The sequence below is a fragment of the Hakea prostrata genome, chromosome 6 (assembly GCF_041222555.1).
Source record: "Hakea prostrata isolate BN-2017 chromosome 6, UWA_Hpros_2, whole genome shotgun sequence".
Classification (NCBI taxonomy): domain Eukaryota; kingdom Viridiplantae; phylum Streptophyta; class Magnoliopsida; order Proteales; family Proteaceae; genus Hakea; species Hakea prostrata.
Window position 1 is genome coordinate 665754 of NC_142605.1, and position 13690 is coordinate 679443.

At 39.3% G+C, this 13690-nt stretch overlaps 2 protein-coding genes across 2 annotated transcripts; both read right to left on the reverse strand.

Moving 5' to 3' along the window:
• Nucleotides 1-3448: 3448 nt before the first annotated feature.
• LOC149012073 (uncharacterized) lies at nt 3449-6397 on the reverse strand. The gene is made up of 4 exons (XM_089158031.1): nt 6257-6397; nt 4558-4719; nt 4266-4432; nt 3449-3557 (listed from the first exon to the last, which is right to left on the reverse strand). Coding segments are annotated over exons 1-4 (345 nt in total). The 5' UTR covers nt 6259-6397; the 3' UTR covers nt 3449-3543.
• A 1513-nt stretch (nt 6398-7910) lies between these two features.
• On the reverse strand, nt 7911-13033 carry LOC149012074 (uncharacterized). The gene is made up of 5 exons (XM_089159833.1): nt 12921-13033; nt 12605-12654; nt 9103-9886; nt 8602-9015; nt 7911-8379 (listed from the first exon to the last, which is right to left on the reverse strand). Exons 3-5 carry the CDS (start codon nt 9880-9882, stop codon nt 8209-8211), a joined length of 1365 nt encoding a protein of 454 aa, XP_089015959.1. The 5' UTR covers nt 9883-9886; nt 12605-12654; nt 12921-13033; the 3' UTR covers nt 7911-8208.
• Between the last annotated feature and the right edge of the window lie 657 nt (nt 13034-13690).

Sequence of the window (13690 nt, forward strand, 5' to 3'; positions counted from 1 at the left end):
AGAAAAGGCCAAGGGGGGAGTGGGTTTTAAAGATCCTCTAATGCACAACAAAGCTCTACTAAGTAAGGTAGCGTGGAGACTTCTCTCTCAACCGGATGCATGTTGGGCCCAATTCCTTAAGCAGATTTATTTCCCAAAAACCACTTTTTTGAAGGCAAGTATGGGCAACAATCCATCATGGGCATGGAGAAGTATCATTGAAGGTAGAGAAGTACTCAAGAAATGGTTGATTTGGAAAAATTGGTAAGGGAGACCATATTGATGTTTGGTTAGACCCTTGGATTCCTACACTTAAGGATTTCAAAGTCCATACTATAAAGCATGATGACTGTGGGATTTCAACTGTGGCAGATTTGATAGATCAACAGTCAAGAACTTGGAACAGTACAGAAATCATTAGATGGTTCTCTCCAGAGGAGGCCAATGCAATCTTCAATATCAAGTTGGCATTGTTTCCTAATGAAGATGCACTAGTATGGGGCTGCAGTAGAGATGGAAGGTTCTCAGTGAAGAGTGCATATAAAGTACTAGTACAACATCAAGAGGATGAGGAAAAGAATTCACCTTCTACATCTAAAACTCATAGCTGGGATGAGTTGAGGAAGGAACATTGGCAAGAGATTTGGAAGTGTAAAAACCTGGCCAAAAATCAGAAATTTTCTATGGAGAGCTTGTAATGAATGTCTAGCAACAACATCCAACTTACTTGCCAAGAAGATCGGGGTAGATACATTATGTGGAGAATGCGGTTTAGAAGAGGAAACAACACCCCATGTCCTACTTCACTGTCCGTTTGCAAGGAGTGTATGGTTTGGGTCTTCCCTCTCTTGGAGAATCTCGGAGGATAAATGTAGAACTCTTCAAGAATGGATCTCTATCTGGAAAGAATTCAGCAAACTGGGTAAGAGGGATGCAGAAATTATGAAAAGTCTTTGTTCCTTTGTAGTATGGTGGTTATGGAAAGCTAGGAACGATCGAATCATGGGTGATAGGAGTTGGACACCACACGAAGTAATTAACAAGGCGACCTATTCCTTGAAAGAGTTTTGGGACATTCAAAAACAAGTCAATCCAACTTCAGACTTGGGGATTGAATGTGAAGAAACAATGCGGCTGATTTGGAAACCTCCTCCATTGGGTTTTGTGAAAGTCAATACCGATGCATCATGGGTTGAAAGCACAAAGGCAGGTGGGGCCGGCATCATTATTCGAGATGCCAAAGGCAAACTTTTGGGTGCTTCATCAATACCGGGACATTATAATTCAGCTGAAGAAGGAGAAATTATCGCTTTTAGAGCAGGATTATTGGAGGCACTTGCTAGTGGTTATGAGTCGATTCTTATTGAATCTGACTGTAAGCAACTAATTAGGTATCTTGAAGGTGAGGTTCAACCCCCATTGGTAGTGGAGCCATTGATCCAAGATATTCATTACTTAATGGATAACTTCATTCATTGTATCCCTACCTATATCCCTAGGAGATCTAATGTAATAGTTGATCTCTTAGCCAGGAAGGCCCTTTCGGTTTCGAGCCCGAAAGAATGGCCGTCTTCCACTTCGTGGTTGGTGGAACTTTGTTCCTCCCCACTCCCTGCCCGGTTGGAATAAATCTTGTGTTTACCGGAAAAAAAAAAAAAAAAAAAAAAAAAAAGAGGATTCCATCATTCTAGAGTATATGTCACCAACCGAACTGTACGTATGACATTCTAGCGAGCAAAGATGTGGAGACCCATGGAGACATGCATCCATGCTTGGACTACTCATGTGGTGTTCAGGCCTTTTTGATCGTTGTTTGATTATTTTACAGACGTGGCAAAGTTTGACTGTGATTGCGTAACTCCCATTTGAGAAATTGAAGGATTAAACTAAATACTCTTAAACCTTTCTTGATAATTTTGAGACTTGTGCTGTTAAACATTAACTCTTACCTCAACTTTTCTTATACATTTAGAATCATTTTTGGATGACTGTAATAACATTGATACTTTAATACCTTTTTATTCCTTTGCTCTTTGGATTATGCTATGTTGTATTGTGTGGTTATGGATTGGCCATGAACGTAGATCCTGTAATTATGTATCAACTCCATGCGTATTGGGGTAAGTCCAATACCAGCTGGGTGGGGTGTGACAATGACTAAGTTTGAAGGTGAAACAATGGTTTCCTTCAGGGGTAATCCCAACTTCCTCAACCAAATGCCAAACTGAAACCAGGCTCTTTGTTATAGCATGTTTATGGTATGGTCTATTGTCAATGACCTCTTTAAACAGAGTAAGCTCCTCCCTATTCTCTAAGACTTCATTGTTTTCTTCCCCTAGAAATAGGTTGCTATCCAAAACATTTGGCAGAGGATCTAGGATTCAAATACCTTTCCTCATGCCTAGTGCCCTGTTGGTCTACGTATCCTTCTCCATCTAGGAATGTTATTCCTCATGGATTGGCTACCTCTGTTGGATTAACATTTCGTAACCCTATGGTCATACACATACGCTTTGGCAAATGCTCTCGTGTCTCTTCATCGATTGTCTACCTTTGTTGGACGACCACTAGCCCAAACCATTGCATGATAATAGTGGTATGTCTCTTCATGAACTGGGTACCTCTTTTGGACCCCCCCCCCCATAGGACCCAGCCACTACTATTATAGGTCACTCGGCTTCAATACCATGCCAAATGAGTAGCAACGTGCAAAATGGGTAATCTAGTAATGCAACACCTACAAGCAAAGAAGCATCACCAGGTCAAAAGAAAGTTTTAAGATACATTGATTCACTCGGTGTCAACCTGGATTTCACAATTACAAACCAAAGTGTTGGCTTATTCCAAATCTAAACCAAGTGTATAACCTAAATCACAAGGAATTATTTAGAGCTTGCTTTCATAGCCAAAGGAAGCAAAATAAGGGAAACGGTTTACCAGGATTTCTCCCTTGACAGGTGCTTGAATGGCTAAACTGGTTCATTAATTTCTAGACAAGCGAAGATTGAAGAGGACTTTTTAAAGAGAGGGAGAAAAAATTTCAATTACTTACAGGGGAATTTCAAAATCTTCATTTTCAGTTGCTATTTAATGAATTAGTGGGTTTTTTGAACTTATATTCATATAACCATCTCCACTTCACAGTAGCATAACTAAACACAAGCACAAAATTAATTCCACTAGCAAGTAACATAAATGCATTCATGCTTAGTTTAAATTTGAATTGAGGTATATATTGTAACTGGGAGAGGTCAATATAGCTTCTCAACCAACAAAAAAGAAAGTACCAGGACAATCATAATCCCTATGCAGTCATCAGAAAAATTGTTAATCTTTTAGAAGGAAGCACTAAAGTACTCTACACCCCTCCCTCTCTCAATGGCCTTGCCTACTAATTGTTTTACTATTCTGGCCTCTGGAGTTGCAGTCTTTAATATGATCCTCATCATACGTCCTTTTCACATTTAATTGCCATTGCCTGTATCCTTTTCACTCTCAGACTTACGTTTTCTCTTTTTCTCCTTCGGGACTTTAATTTCATTCTCATCTCCAACTTGTCCAAGTTTAGGCCATGAACCCTGCACATGATATCAAAAATATAAATTTCCTTTTAAGATATACAGCTTCAAGTTTCAGAATCTACGCTCCACAATTTACGTCAAAGAAAGCAGACTTCTAGTATATAAAACTGTAACAATTATTCCTACACCAACAAGCATCCAACTCGAATCAAGTCAGCCTTTATCCAACTAACTGGGACAGAAACCCAGATCCTGTTTTGTTTCGAATTGGGTCACTTATACTTCTTAGGAACTTGTTTACTACCACTGTACACACTAGATTCACATTCATCTCTGCATTAAGTCTTTCTTTTTCACCATCTCAATATTTCGGGTGGATTGAATAATCAATAACTGCCTTACTGATTAAATATATTCCAATTACTGTAAAAGAGTTAGGAATAAAGAGTTATAAAAGAAAGCTGCAAGTTTTTTAGGGGAAAATAGCTCCCGTGTGACCATTAAGCCTTGATGTTTGTGTGAGAGAAAATAACAGCAACATGAGAATGCACACCAAGAGTGAGGGAGGAAGGTGATCTGGATCAGCTATGGGGGTAGCCTACCACCAACATCCAATGACACAAGGTAGGCACCACATTTCAGGTGAGGCACCCCATTTCAGGTGAGGCACCCATGCCTTGCCATGTGGGGCATACCCATCCCCAGGAGTAGTTGATCCTAACCCAGGAGGGAAGTAGGGAGGGTGGGGAGGGGAAGGGTACTTACTTCTCATTTTGCATATCTGTGTTTGTTCTCTGATAATTATCAGCTCGTTCAAGTTCCATGCTGTCAAGACTAAGGCCCTCTGACCAAGTTCACCAACATCATCCCCAGACATTGCCATTTTGCTTTTAGCACCTTTCTTCTTCCTATGTTTCTTCTTTAGCTTTTCGCTATTCACAGGAATAAAAGAAACAGTCACCATTAGAAAAGAGACAGCTAGCAGTAAAGGGGAAAATATTAATAAAAACAAATTTCATATTTTATTTTTCGAGGGGATGAGGGTTGGAGGAGATACCTCTCATCTTGAGAATGTGCAGTGGATTCTTGAACATCACCAACTACTGGATCGAGTTGAACATTTTCAAGAAACAGCTTCTTTAGCTGAGGAGGTATACTGTCCTCATGGGTCATGTGTTCATTTTTATCACCCTTCTTCTTATTCTTCTTTTTAAGCTTCCTGCAATCTCTCAGATGAGAGTAAGTCACTTCCCTGTTCAAGCCATAACAATGCTACTGGTTGATCTAATCTGATGCGAAAAAACTTTGAAACAGAAATAAGCAAATAACATAGATTTCATCAAAGGTGAAAGAGAGAGTCCGCAGTATGCTTCTCAGACACAGGTATCTTGTGTGTGTACGTGTCATAGTTGCCAAGGTGTCGCCTAGGCATCCATGCACCTTCCCAAATTCAAGGTGGGAGCTACCCCTTGTGACTGTACATTTTATAATTCACCGGCTATCTGAGACCCCATAAATTTATGTGGACATGTGTTTACTGCTTTTCTAATGAATATACTAACAACATATCCTATGTTTTGTTAGCATACATTGCTTTTACAATATTAGGTCATTGGCAGCATAATTATATTATATTGCATTAATATCGCTTATATTTTTTGCAAACTACATTGCCATATTGCATATACTACAAACCCAGGGCACCCCTCTAATGCCTTTTGTTGACTAGTTGCTAAACTATGGAATGTGTTTATGCGACTCAAATGAGCAGAGCAGAAAGTACTCACTTCCGATCTTCTAGATTTGTATTGGACTCTTGAGGATTACTATTAATCGGATCATGTTCCTTAGTTTGAATATAAAGGCTCTTCTAACTTGAGATCCTCATTCACTACAACCTCCTCCTTTTGATTGTCACTACCAATAACAATATGAGTGTCAATCACTCTCCTGTGCAACTTAACATGCAAATAAGGGGGAAAAAACAATGTAGGAGAAAGAGCATTTAAAAAAAATAAAAAACTCACATATCATCAGTATGAAGCTGATTGCTTATGTTTTCATTCTCTAACCCTTAGCACAGCCCATTCTCTTTATAGACCTCACTCTCAGAATCAACCATAGGTTGATCGAGTTCTGCTTGTATAATGTCTTCAAGGTTCCTTTCCTGGTCAACAATATCTTTCTTTTTCTTTCTTTTATCCTCTGGTGACTCCCATTGACTCCATTGATACCATCGACGGACAGTAATGAAGGATCACAACGCTGGTTAACTTTCCTGCTTATAAAGTTATAAAAATTAAAAGAAACAATGGTTACAGTAAGCAAAGAGTAGTATCTACTACACTTTGTTCTGACCAAGGCACCACTCTAACACCTTGTGTTGCCTAATTGAAGAAGAACTATTTGTTTTTATGTGACTCAAATGAGCAGACCGATAGTACCCACTTCTGATCTTCTAGATTTGTATTGGACTCTTGAGCATTACTATTAATCGGATCATCTTCCTTAGTTTGAAGACAAGGCTCTTCAAACTTGAGATCCTCATTCACTATGTCCTCCTTTTGATTGTAACTACCAATACCAATACGAGCATCAATCACTCTCTTGTGCAACTTAGCATGCAATAAGGAAAATAAGAATGTAGGAGAAAGACTACTTCAACAAACCCCCAAAAAAAAGAAAATTAATAATAATAATAATAAAGAAAAAATGAAAAAAGAATGAAGCAAAACAGAATTAAAGAAAAAACTCACATATCATCAGTATGAAGCTGATTGCCTATTTTTTCATTCTCTAAACCCTCGCACAGCCCATTCTATTTATAGGCCTTACACTTGGAATCAGCCATACGTTGCTCGTGTTCTGCGTGTATATCTTCATTGTTCCTTTCCTGGTCAACAATATCTTTCTTTTATCCTTTGGTGTCCCATTGACTACATTGATATCATCAAAGGACAGTAGTGAAGGATCACAAGGCTAGCCCACTTTCCTGTTTACAATAATTAAACGAAACAATTGGCACCCAAAGAAGACGAAAAAAAATGTATCTTTAATGGGTTACTGTAAGCAAAAAGCAGTATCTAGCACTAGGTTCTCACCTTTCCCTTATGGCATCCGACTTCTCTTTTTTACCATGTTCAGATGTTTTTTTAGTTGACCTTTTCTCCAATTTGGAAGTTCTGCTTTTGACGAATGAAGATATCAGGCATTTATCTTCTTCCTCACTATCTAAATCCAAAACAGCACTAGGCTACTTCATTTTTGTCTGTTGCTGGGAAGCAATCATTCACTATTGTCCTCATCAGAGTCACTCGCTTGATACTTTTTCTTAAGATGCTTGTGTCTAGGACTACGCTTCTTTTTCTATTCACAAGTGGATCTCAGAGAAAGATGGATGTACTCATCTAAAGAAAGAGTCAAAATTTTCATCAACATGAATTCATCCATGACCCTGGATGACCAACACACCCCCCCCCCCCCCCCCAAAAAAAAAAAAAGTAATAATATTAATAATAATCTATACCTCAGATATGTAAATGACAGGAACAGTCAAAGCAAGTCTTCATATGGCAAAGAAAAACTCCAACCTATACTTCCACAAAATATCCTGTCTGATGAAAAATGTGCTTGGTCTAGGGAAGCACTTGTTCTCCACCTCTCTAGTCTGTACTAACTCTGTAACTCTTCATTTGTCATTCTAACAAGTTGCCACATGGAACCATTGACAAGCAACCTCATGAACCAGAACCACCACTCTATAATCTTCTATCCATGTTTATTCTACTACAATATTATGAATAAATAATAAGGCAAATGAAGAATTATGCATAATGATGCTGGCGATCTGTAAGTTCCGGTCTAACAAAATAAAAGCGCCAACCGGTGCTGAAGGATTCCACACAAGCAGAGCCTAGAGGCACATTTACTATGCAGTCTTACCTCAGCAAATTTTGCCAAGAGGCAGTTTCTTTTGATGCCACCTTGGAGTTACAATTGTGCCCACCTGCCATTGAGCCAAGTCCCACCCTTAGTTTCAGGCTAACAAAGTAAAGCTTCAGAATTGGTTAAAAATTGAACTTCAGAAAACTTTATGAGAATATACAACTCTTTACGAACACAAAGAGGTTCAGAATAAATAGTTGCTTTTATTGAGTCATAAAAATAATTCCAACTTACTAGGGTTATTGCTGTCCTACAAGCTAAAGGCATATTGATTAATACTTTGTGAGATTATCTTGATTCTTCATATTAAAATTACTTGATGAAGGCAATAAAAAGGCAGGATGCTAGAACACACAAACATAACATATCACTAAAGACATAGTTCTTAGACATTTTCACTATATAAAAGGATGTGATTCATTATACACACACAACAGTCAATATATTTATATGCCCCCTGTAGTAAATACAAATTGAATTGCACATACCTCCTCTTTTGGTCTTAGAACGATGTGGAGGAGTTTGTTCTCCAGGATCTCCATCATTAATAAAACTATCATCTAATACTACAAGCTAGTGCAAATCATTTTGTCTAATCATAACAATAGAGAAAATTTTCACGTGAATTTGCATGTCAGATTTACTAGTTTGTATACAAAAGTAGGACCCTTTGGTACATTAATTTGATCCTACAAGCAAGGACAGTGCCAAACAACATGATGCAAATGATTGCCCTACATAGAAACCCTTGCACATAAGGCTCCTACGAAGATGCCATGCCCTCTGTCCTCTGCCTCTTTCTTCTTGACCTCCTTGCCTCCCTTTGCTGATAATGTGCTCTCCTCTTCTCAGTTACTTTTTGTTGAATAGAAGGAGGGGTAGCCATCCTCCTCATTGTCACCTCTTCAGGAACTTGCCTCCCCTGTGTGCCACCCTACAATAAAAAACATATACAATGTAAGTTGAAAAGATTCCCTTGTAGAGGATCCATTAGTATTACAAGCAAATTGAATGAACAAGTTTAGAAACATTTACTTGACTCAACTACTTAATGAATTACCTCGAAAACATTTACTATGTCTTTCCCTCATATCTATGAATTGGCTTGTTATTTAAAATAAGTCAATGTTACCTAATAAGAGGACATTTTACTTACAGAATTATCAACACCTTGCCTCACACATGTATGCACTTTGTTGTAGCTCCTCACTTGCATGGTGCAGTTAGACTTACTATTCCTGTTGATCTTTGCTGCATAAATCTTCCAAGTGCAACCATTTGCCTTGCAAATGGCAACAACCCTTCTTTTTTCATTGTGAACCATAATCCTCTGAAACCCTTCTTGCTTGACATATTTTTCAACTGTAGTCCTAAATGCATACACGTCATCAAATGTGTCACCCACTGTGAACTCAAGTCTTGGTGGCCCACTTGAGGCAACAAGTGTTCGCCCAGGAGGCCTCTTCTTCTCTCGTACCTTCCTAGATCTAAGCCTCTCAATCAGTTTTTCTTCTTCTCGGCTTCTTGTCACAGTCCTAGTCATCCTTCGCTCACCACCCACTTGAAGTCCCTATATACAAATATACATAGGTTGGGTCAGTCAACATAATTATATAGATGAGATGAATGCAACCAAATAAAGGCAGCCTCTACATACCTCATTTTGTACTCCCTTCCTCTTACAATTATGCAGGGGGCAGTATGTCTTCACTGCAAAACTTTGACTATTAATGCTACTCCTGGATGCGTATAGTCTCCAACTACAACGGGGGGCCTTGCAAACAGCAAGCACCTTTCCCTTCTCATTCTTCACCAAACGTCTTTCAAAGCCTTCTTGCTTGACATACTTCTCTAGAGCTGCCCTGAAAGCATATACATCTTCAAACATGTCACCTAACTTAAATTCAAATCTATTAAGTAGGTGACTTGCTGATGGTGGGGCTGAGTGGGTGGAAGCATCCTCCTCCATATCTACAGTGTCCATAGAAGGGCTTGAGTTTATGGCAGCAGCTGGTGGCGTCCTACTAGTCCCAACTATGTGCTGCCCTTCTTCTTTGTCTGATGACATACATCCAAAGTCAGCAGATTTTAAGGGTCTTCTTCTCCGACGAATGACATCATTTGGTATAGTGTTTATACTATATGTGGGGATTGTTGAAGGGCTGTAGATTAGTTCACTGATATGAACCCTAATAACACCCCCTTCATACTTGTTGAACATATCGGATAGTGTATAATCTCCGGTCAAATCATGAATACTCCCACATTGAAGCTGAGCTGTCACTTTGAAGGTGACATTGTGGCCAACTGGAACATCCCACAGTACGCTGTTGTAGATGTGATTGAGCATCTCTATATGGCTATATCGATCAGGATCTACAATTGTTCTAAACACCTTCCCTTCGAATTCAAACTCGAATACAATGTGAATATCCATTTCCCTACACTCGAAAAACAATGTATGCATTAGACTACAGTATCATAAAATCTTTTCACAATTGCAAACAAAACATTAATTACAAATGGCATCAGAATATTGCTAGGCATATGACATTATTTATTGGAGATAGCTAATGAGAAACAAGCAATCATGTACTGCTAGGCATATGACATTAATTATTGGAGATAGCTAATGAGAAACAAGTAATCATGGTGAATATAAAAATATGGATATCCCTCTTGCCTTGCAGAATCTCTCTGAAATATCAGTTATGTCACCCAAGTTGAAAACTTCTCTAACATGGATTATAGGTTAGTCCACTGAAAATATTTCTTGGTCTTTCAATATTTGATTCCTTTCATAGATTCATGTTTCTCAGACCTTTTCTGGGAACCCATTTGTTTGAAAAATCAATCCATAATACATACAGGTGTATGCTTTTTCAAATAGCGTTAACACATACAAATATTGCCAGCAGAGGTAAAGTTGATTAGCTTATGCAAATTGCAGTTGCAGGATTGAGACCTTGTGTGGGGGCAATGGGCCAAAGATCACATTCATCCCCTTGTATGTATAGATCTACAGTAGGTAAGAGAGGGCCAAGTTGGTTGCTTTGGGTGTTTAGAAAGGGAAAATGTAGGTGTTGTGGTTTTCTAGTGTTCTAGAATAGTGTATATGTCACTTTTATAAAATCTGAGTCATTCTTGTTTGTGCCTTGATTTTGCATGACCCACTTCCATTCTGTAAAGAAAATTGTGTTTTATGTCTGGCTATAAGGAATGATCATGTGAAACAAACTCAGCAAGAAAATATGACACTTAAGTATAGATCTCTTGATACTATGGGTGTGTGTTGTGGGGTTTTGGGGTACTAGGTGTGAGGGTGGGGGTGGGGGCACTGCAGTGCGGAGCTGGGAGGGTGCTGGGTCGGGGTGTTGGGTGCTAGGTGGGCGTGCTGGGGCCTACATTGGTGCCTTGTGTGGGGGCACTTGGTGCAGGATTGGGGCCATGTGTGGAGGCAATAGGGTGCAGGATTGGGGCCATGTGTGGGGGTGTCGGGCATAGGATTGGGACCATGTGTGGGGGTGATAGGTGCAGGATTGGGGAAATGGGCCAGCAATGGGGCCTTGTGTGGGAGCGTTGTGTGCGCGGTGAGCATGCATGCACAGTTTGGTGGTCAAACAGGAATTCATTGAGCACCCTGTGTGCCCCATGTGTGGCGAGCCGGCTTGCGCACGTATGGCCCAATGTGGGCAACTATATGCCATCTTCCACCCGTGCAACTATGTGTATGGTGTACCAAAAACCCAAATTTACCTGATAACATCGATCAAACACACACCAAAAACCCTAACCTTACCTGTTCGCTTTCATCAAAGACTTTGTTGCATACGAGAGATTTGACAGGGGTGTTGGTTTCGGAGGAGGCCTTTGGGTTCACTTCTTTCGTTGACAATGTTGCAAATGGAAGCATTCCCCCTTAGTTGCAAAGGTCACCTAGCACTCAGGATGGTTGCAGAGATAGGTTGGTGTGAGTGATACTGGTGAGGAAGGGTGAGTGATACTTGCAATGGTGGTGAAGGAGAGTTGCAATGGTGAGAAAGACTGGTTTCCGGAGTTAAAGACATAGGGTTCAAGTGGAGAGAGAAATTCGAACGCACAAGGTGAATCGCAGTGGGAAGATAAGAGAAAAGTGGAATGAGTGATGTCAGTTTGGTCATTTTACAAGCTGAAGGGTATTATCGTCCATGTAAATTTGAAGTTTGAATTTTTTAATGGTCAAACGTTGAAAATCAAATTGTGGGTAATGGGAAAATATTGAAGTTGCACAGAGTGGGCATCCAGTAATACAATGAACTTAAGTGGGCAGGTCATAGTTTCACCCCGACTTAAGTGGGCTCCCACTAAAAAACTCCTAAATCAATCTACCACCTGGACAGCCAAGTAGGTTTTGTATATGCAGTTTATTTGATCCAACCAAAAGTGTGAAAATTTGTTCCAACCAAATGAAATATTTCAACATATTTTATCTGGGTTAGCTAGAGTTAGAGAAAGGGAACACTGACTTTTCGAACACCAAACTGACTACATAATAAAGGACGAACGAGTACAGTCACAAATCCTGAATTTAGTATGATCTTTTAGTAATGCATTGATGAATCTGAATCAATTGAAACAATTTACCGAGTAACCACATTAGAGAGAGAGAGAGAGAAAGAAGAAGAAATGGATGTCTGTTAGATGTTTAGTTTTGTCTTGTGGCTAAACATGGAACTGAAGAAAAGGTAACATAACAAAGAATAGAAAACCTTGCTGTACTTCTTTCGACCAGGAATAAGACCTCCAAGCAAACTCTTAAATAAGAAATTAAATCAACAGAACAACCTTGAAATTCTCATCTTCAAAGAATTTATGCATAGTAGATAGATAGACTGAAAGCACTTAAGAAGAAGTAAATGATAATAAAAAGGGGTTGGGGGATTAATGGCAGATAAACGAAGGAAACCAAAACAAATGCACCTCAAGGGAATCAGAGAGGCAGAAACCATACAGATGAGTTAAACTGTTAAAGAAAGAGTAGTGAGTGAAGAAACTGATAACACCATGAACGAGACAGAGAAAGACAGAAAAAATGACAGCAATTAGAGCAGAAGAACAATTAGTAGTTGGCAATCACATTGGCAGATGGAATATTTCACTTAAAATGCACGAGAACTCACCCAAGCGGCTTATATATCCTTGTTCCTTTAGCTTCTTCTCACCATATAAACTGCAAAACAGGGTGGAGGGAAAGAGGGGAAAACTCAATTAAACCATGAGAGAGCTCATTCGTCGCCTACATTTGCAGATGTGAAGGTTTGGTAATTCCAAAATGTATTAATCAGAGATACAAATACAAAATATATATAGGGCAATACAAAGCACAGTAAATACAATGAATAGAACTCTCTAGGACGTCAGTGTAGGATAGAATCCCTAACAGACTTATTATGAAGAAGAAGCAGCAGCAGCAGAAGAATAAGAAGAAACACACACCTTTCGGATCATAATTTTACTGAGGATTCGCAGGTGGTCGACGAAGAATCGAGTGAGAAATGATATCGAAGGGATTTGATGGCCCAAAATCTGGAAGACGGAAGTTTTAGAGTTACTTCACAGGCTATGACTGTTTACTTCTGTTATGCTACTGAGAAAAACAAGAAAAGAGAATCATGTCTGTTTGCTTCCCGAGATCTTGTGGGTCCCACTGGCACCCTGACCTCCAACTGTGTCGGGCAGCGTAGGACCCACACGCTTGCGAGGGTGGAAGCAGGAGTATATGAACAGTTGGGAAGTAGCATGCCATTTGCATTACAACATACCATGTTTTTTTTTCTTTTGTTTTTTTGGTCAATCATTACAACATACCATGTAATAGCTTGGAAAGTGAGATGTCTTCGTTTACCTTTTGTAATTGGAAAAATTATGGATTTATGTTTGGCCGTACGGTTCCGTGTGTATCTAAAATATTATGTAATGGACTTTTTTTTTCCAAAGTTAATCTTTCTTTCCTTGACAAGAGAACTGAAATCCTTCCCATCATCGGAAAGATCACAAACAATTAATCCACTGACGGACTTTCACGAGAAGGCTGTTTTCTTAGCATTTAATGACATGTTTATGAGCCGGTTGTCAAATACTATACGAACAGTCCTCTCCATTGCTCTAGGCCAAGGTTGGCAAATCAAACAACTTGCACTTTCTTTTTGACATCCTTAACAGCCTTCACTTACCGCTTTCTCAATTTGAGAGAAATATAGGGAATG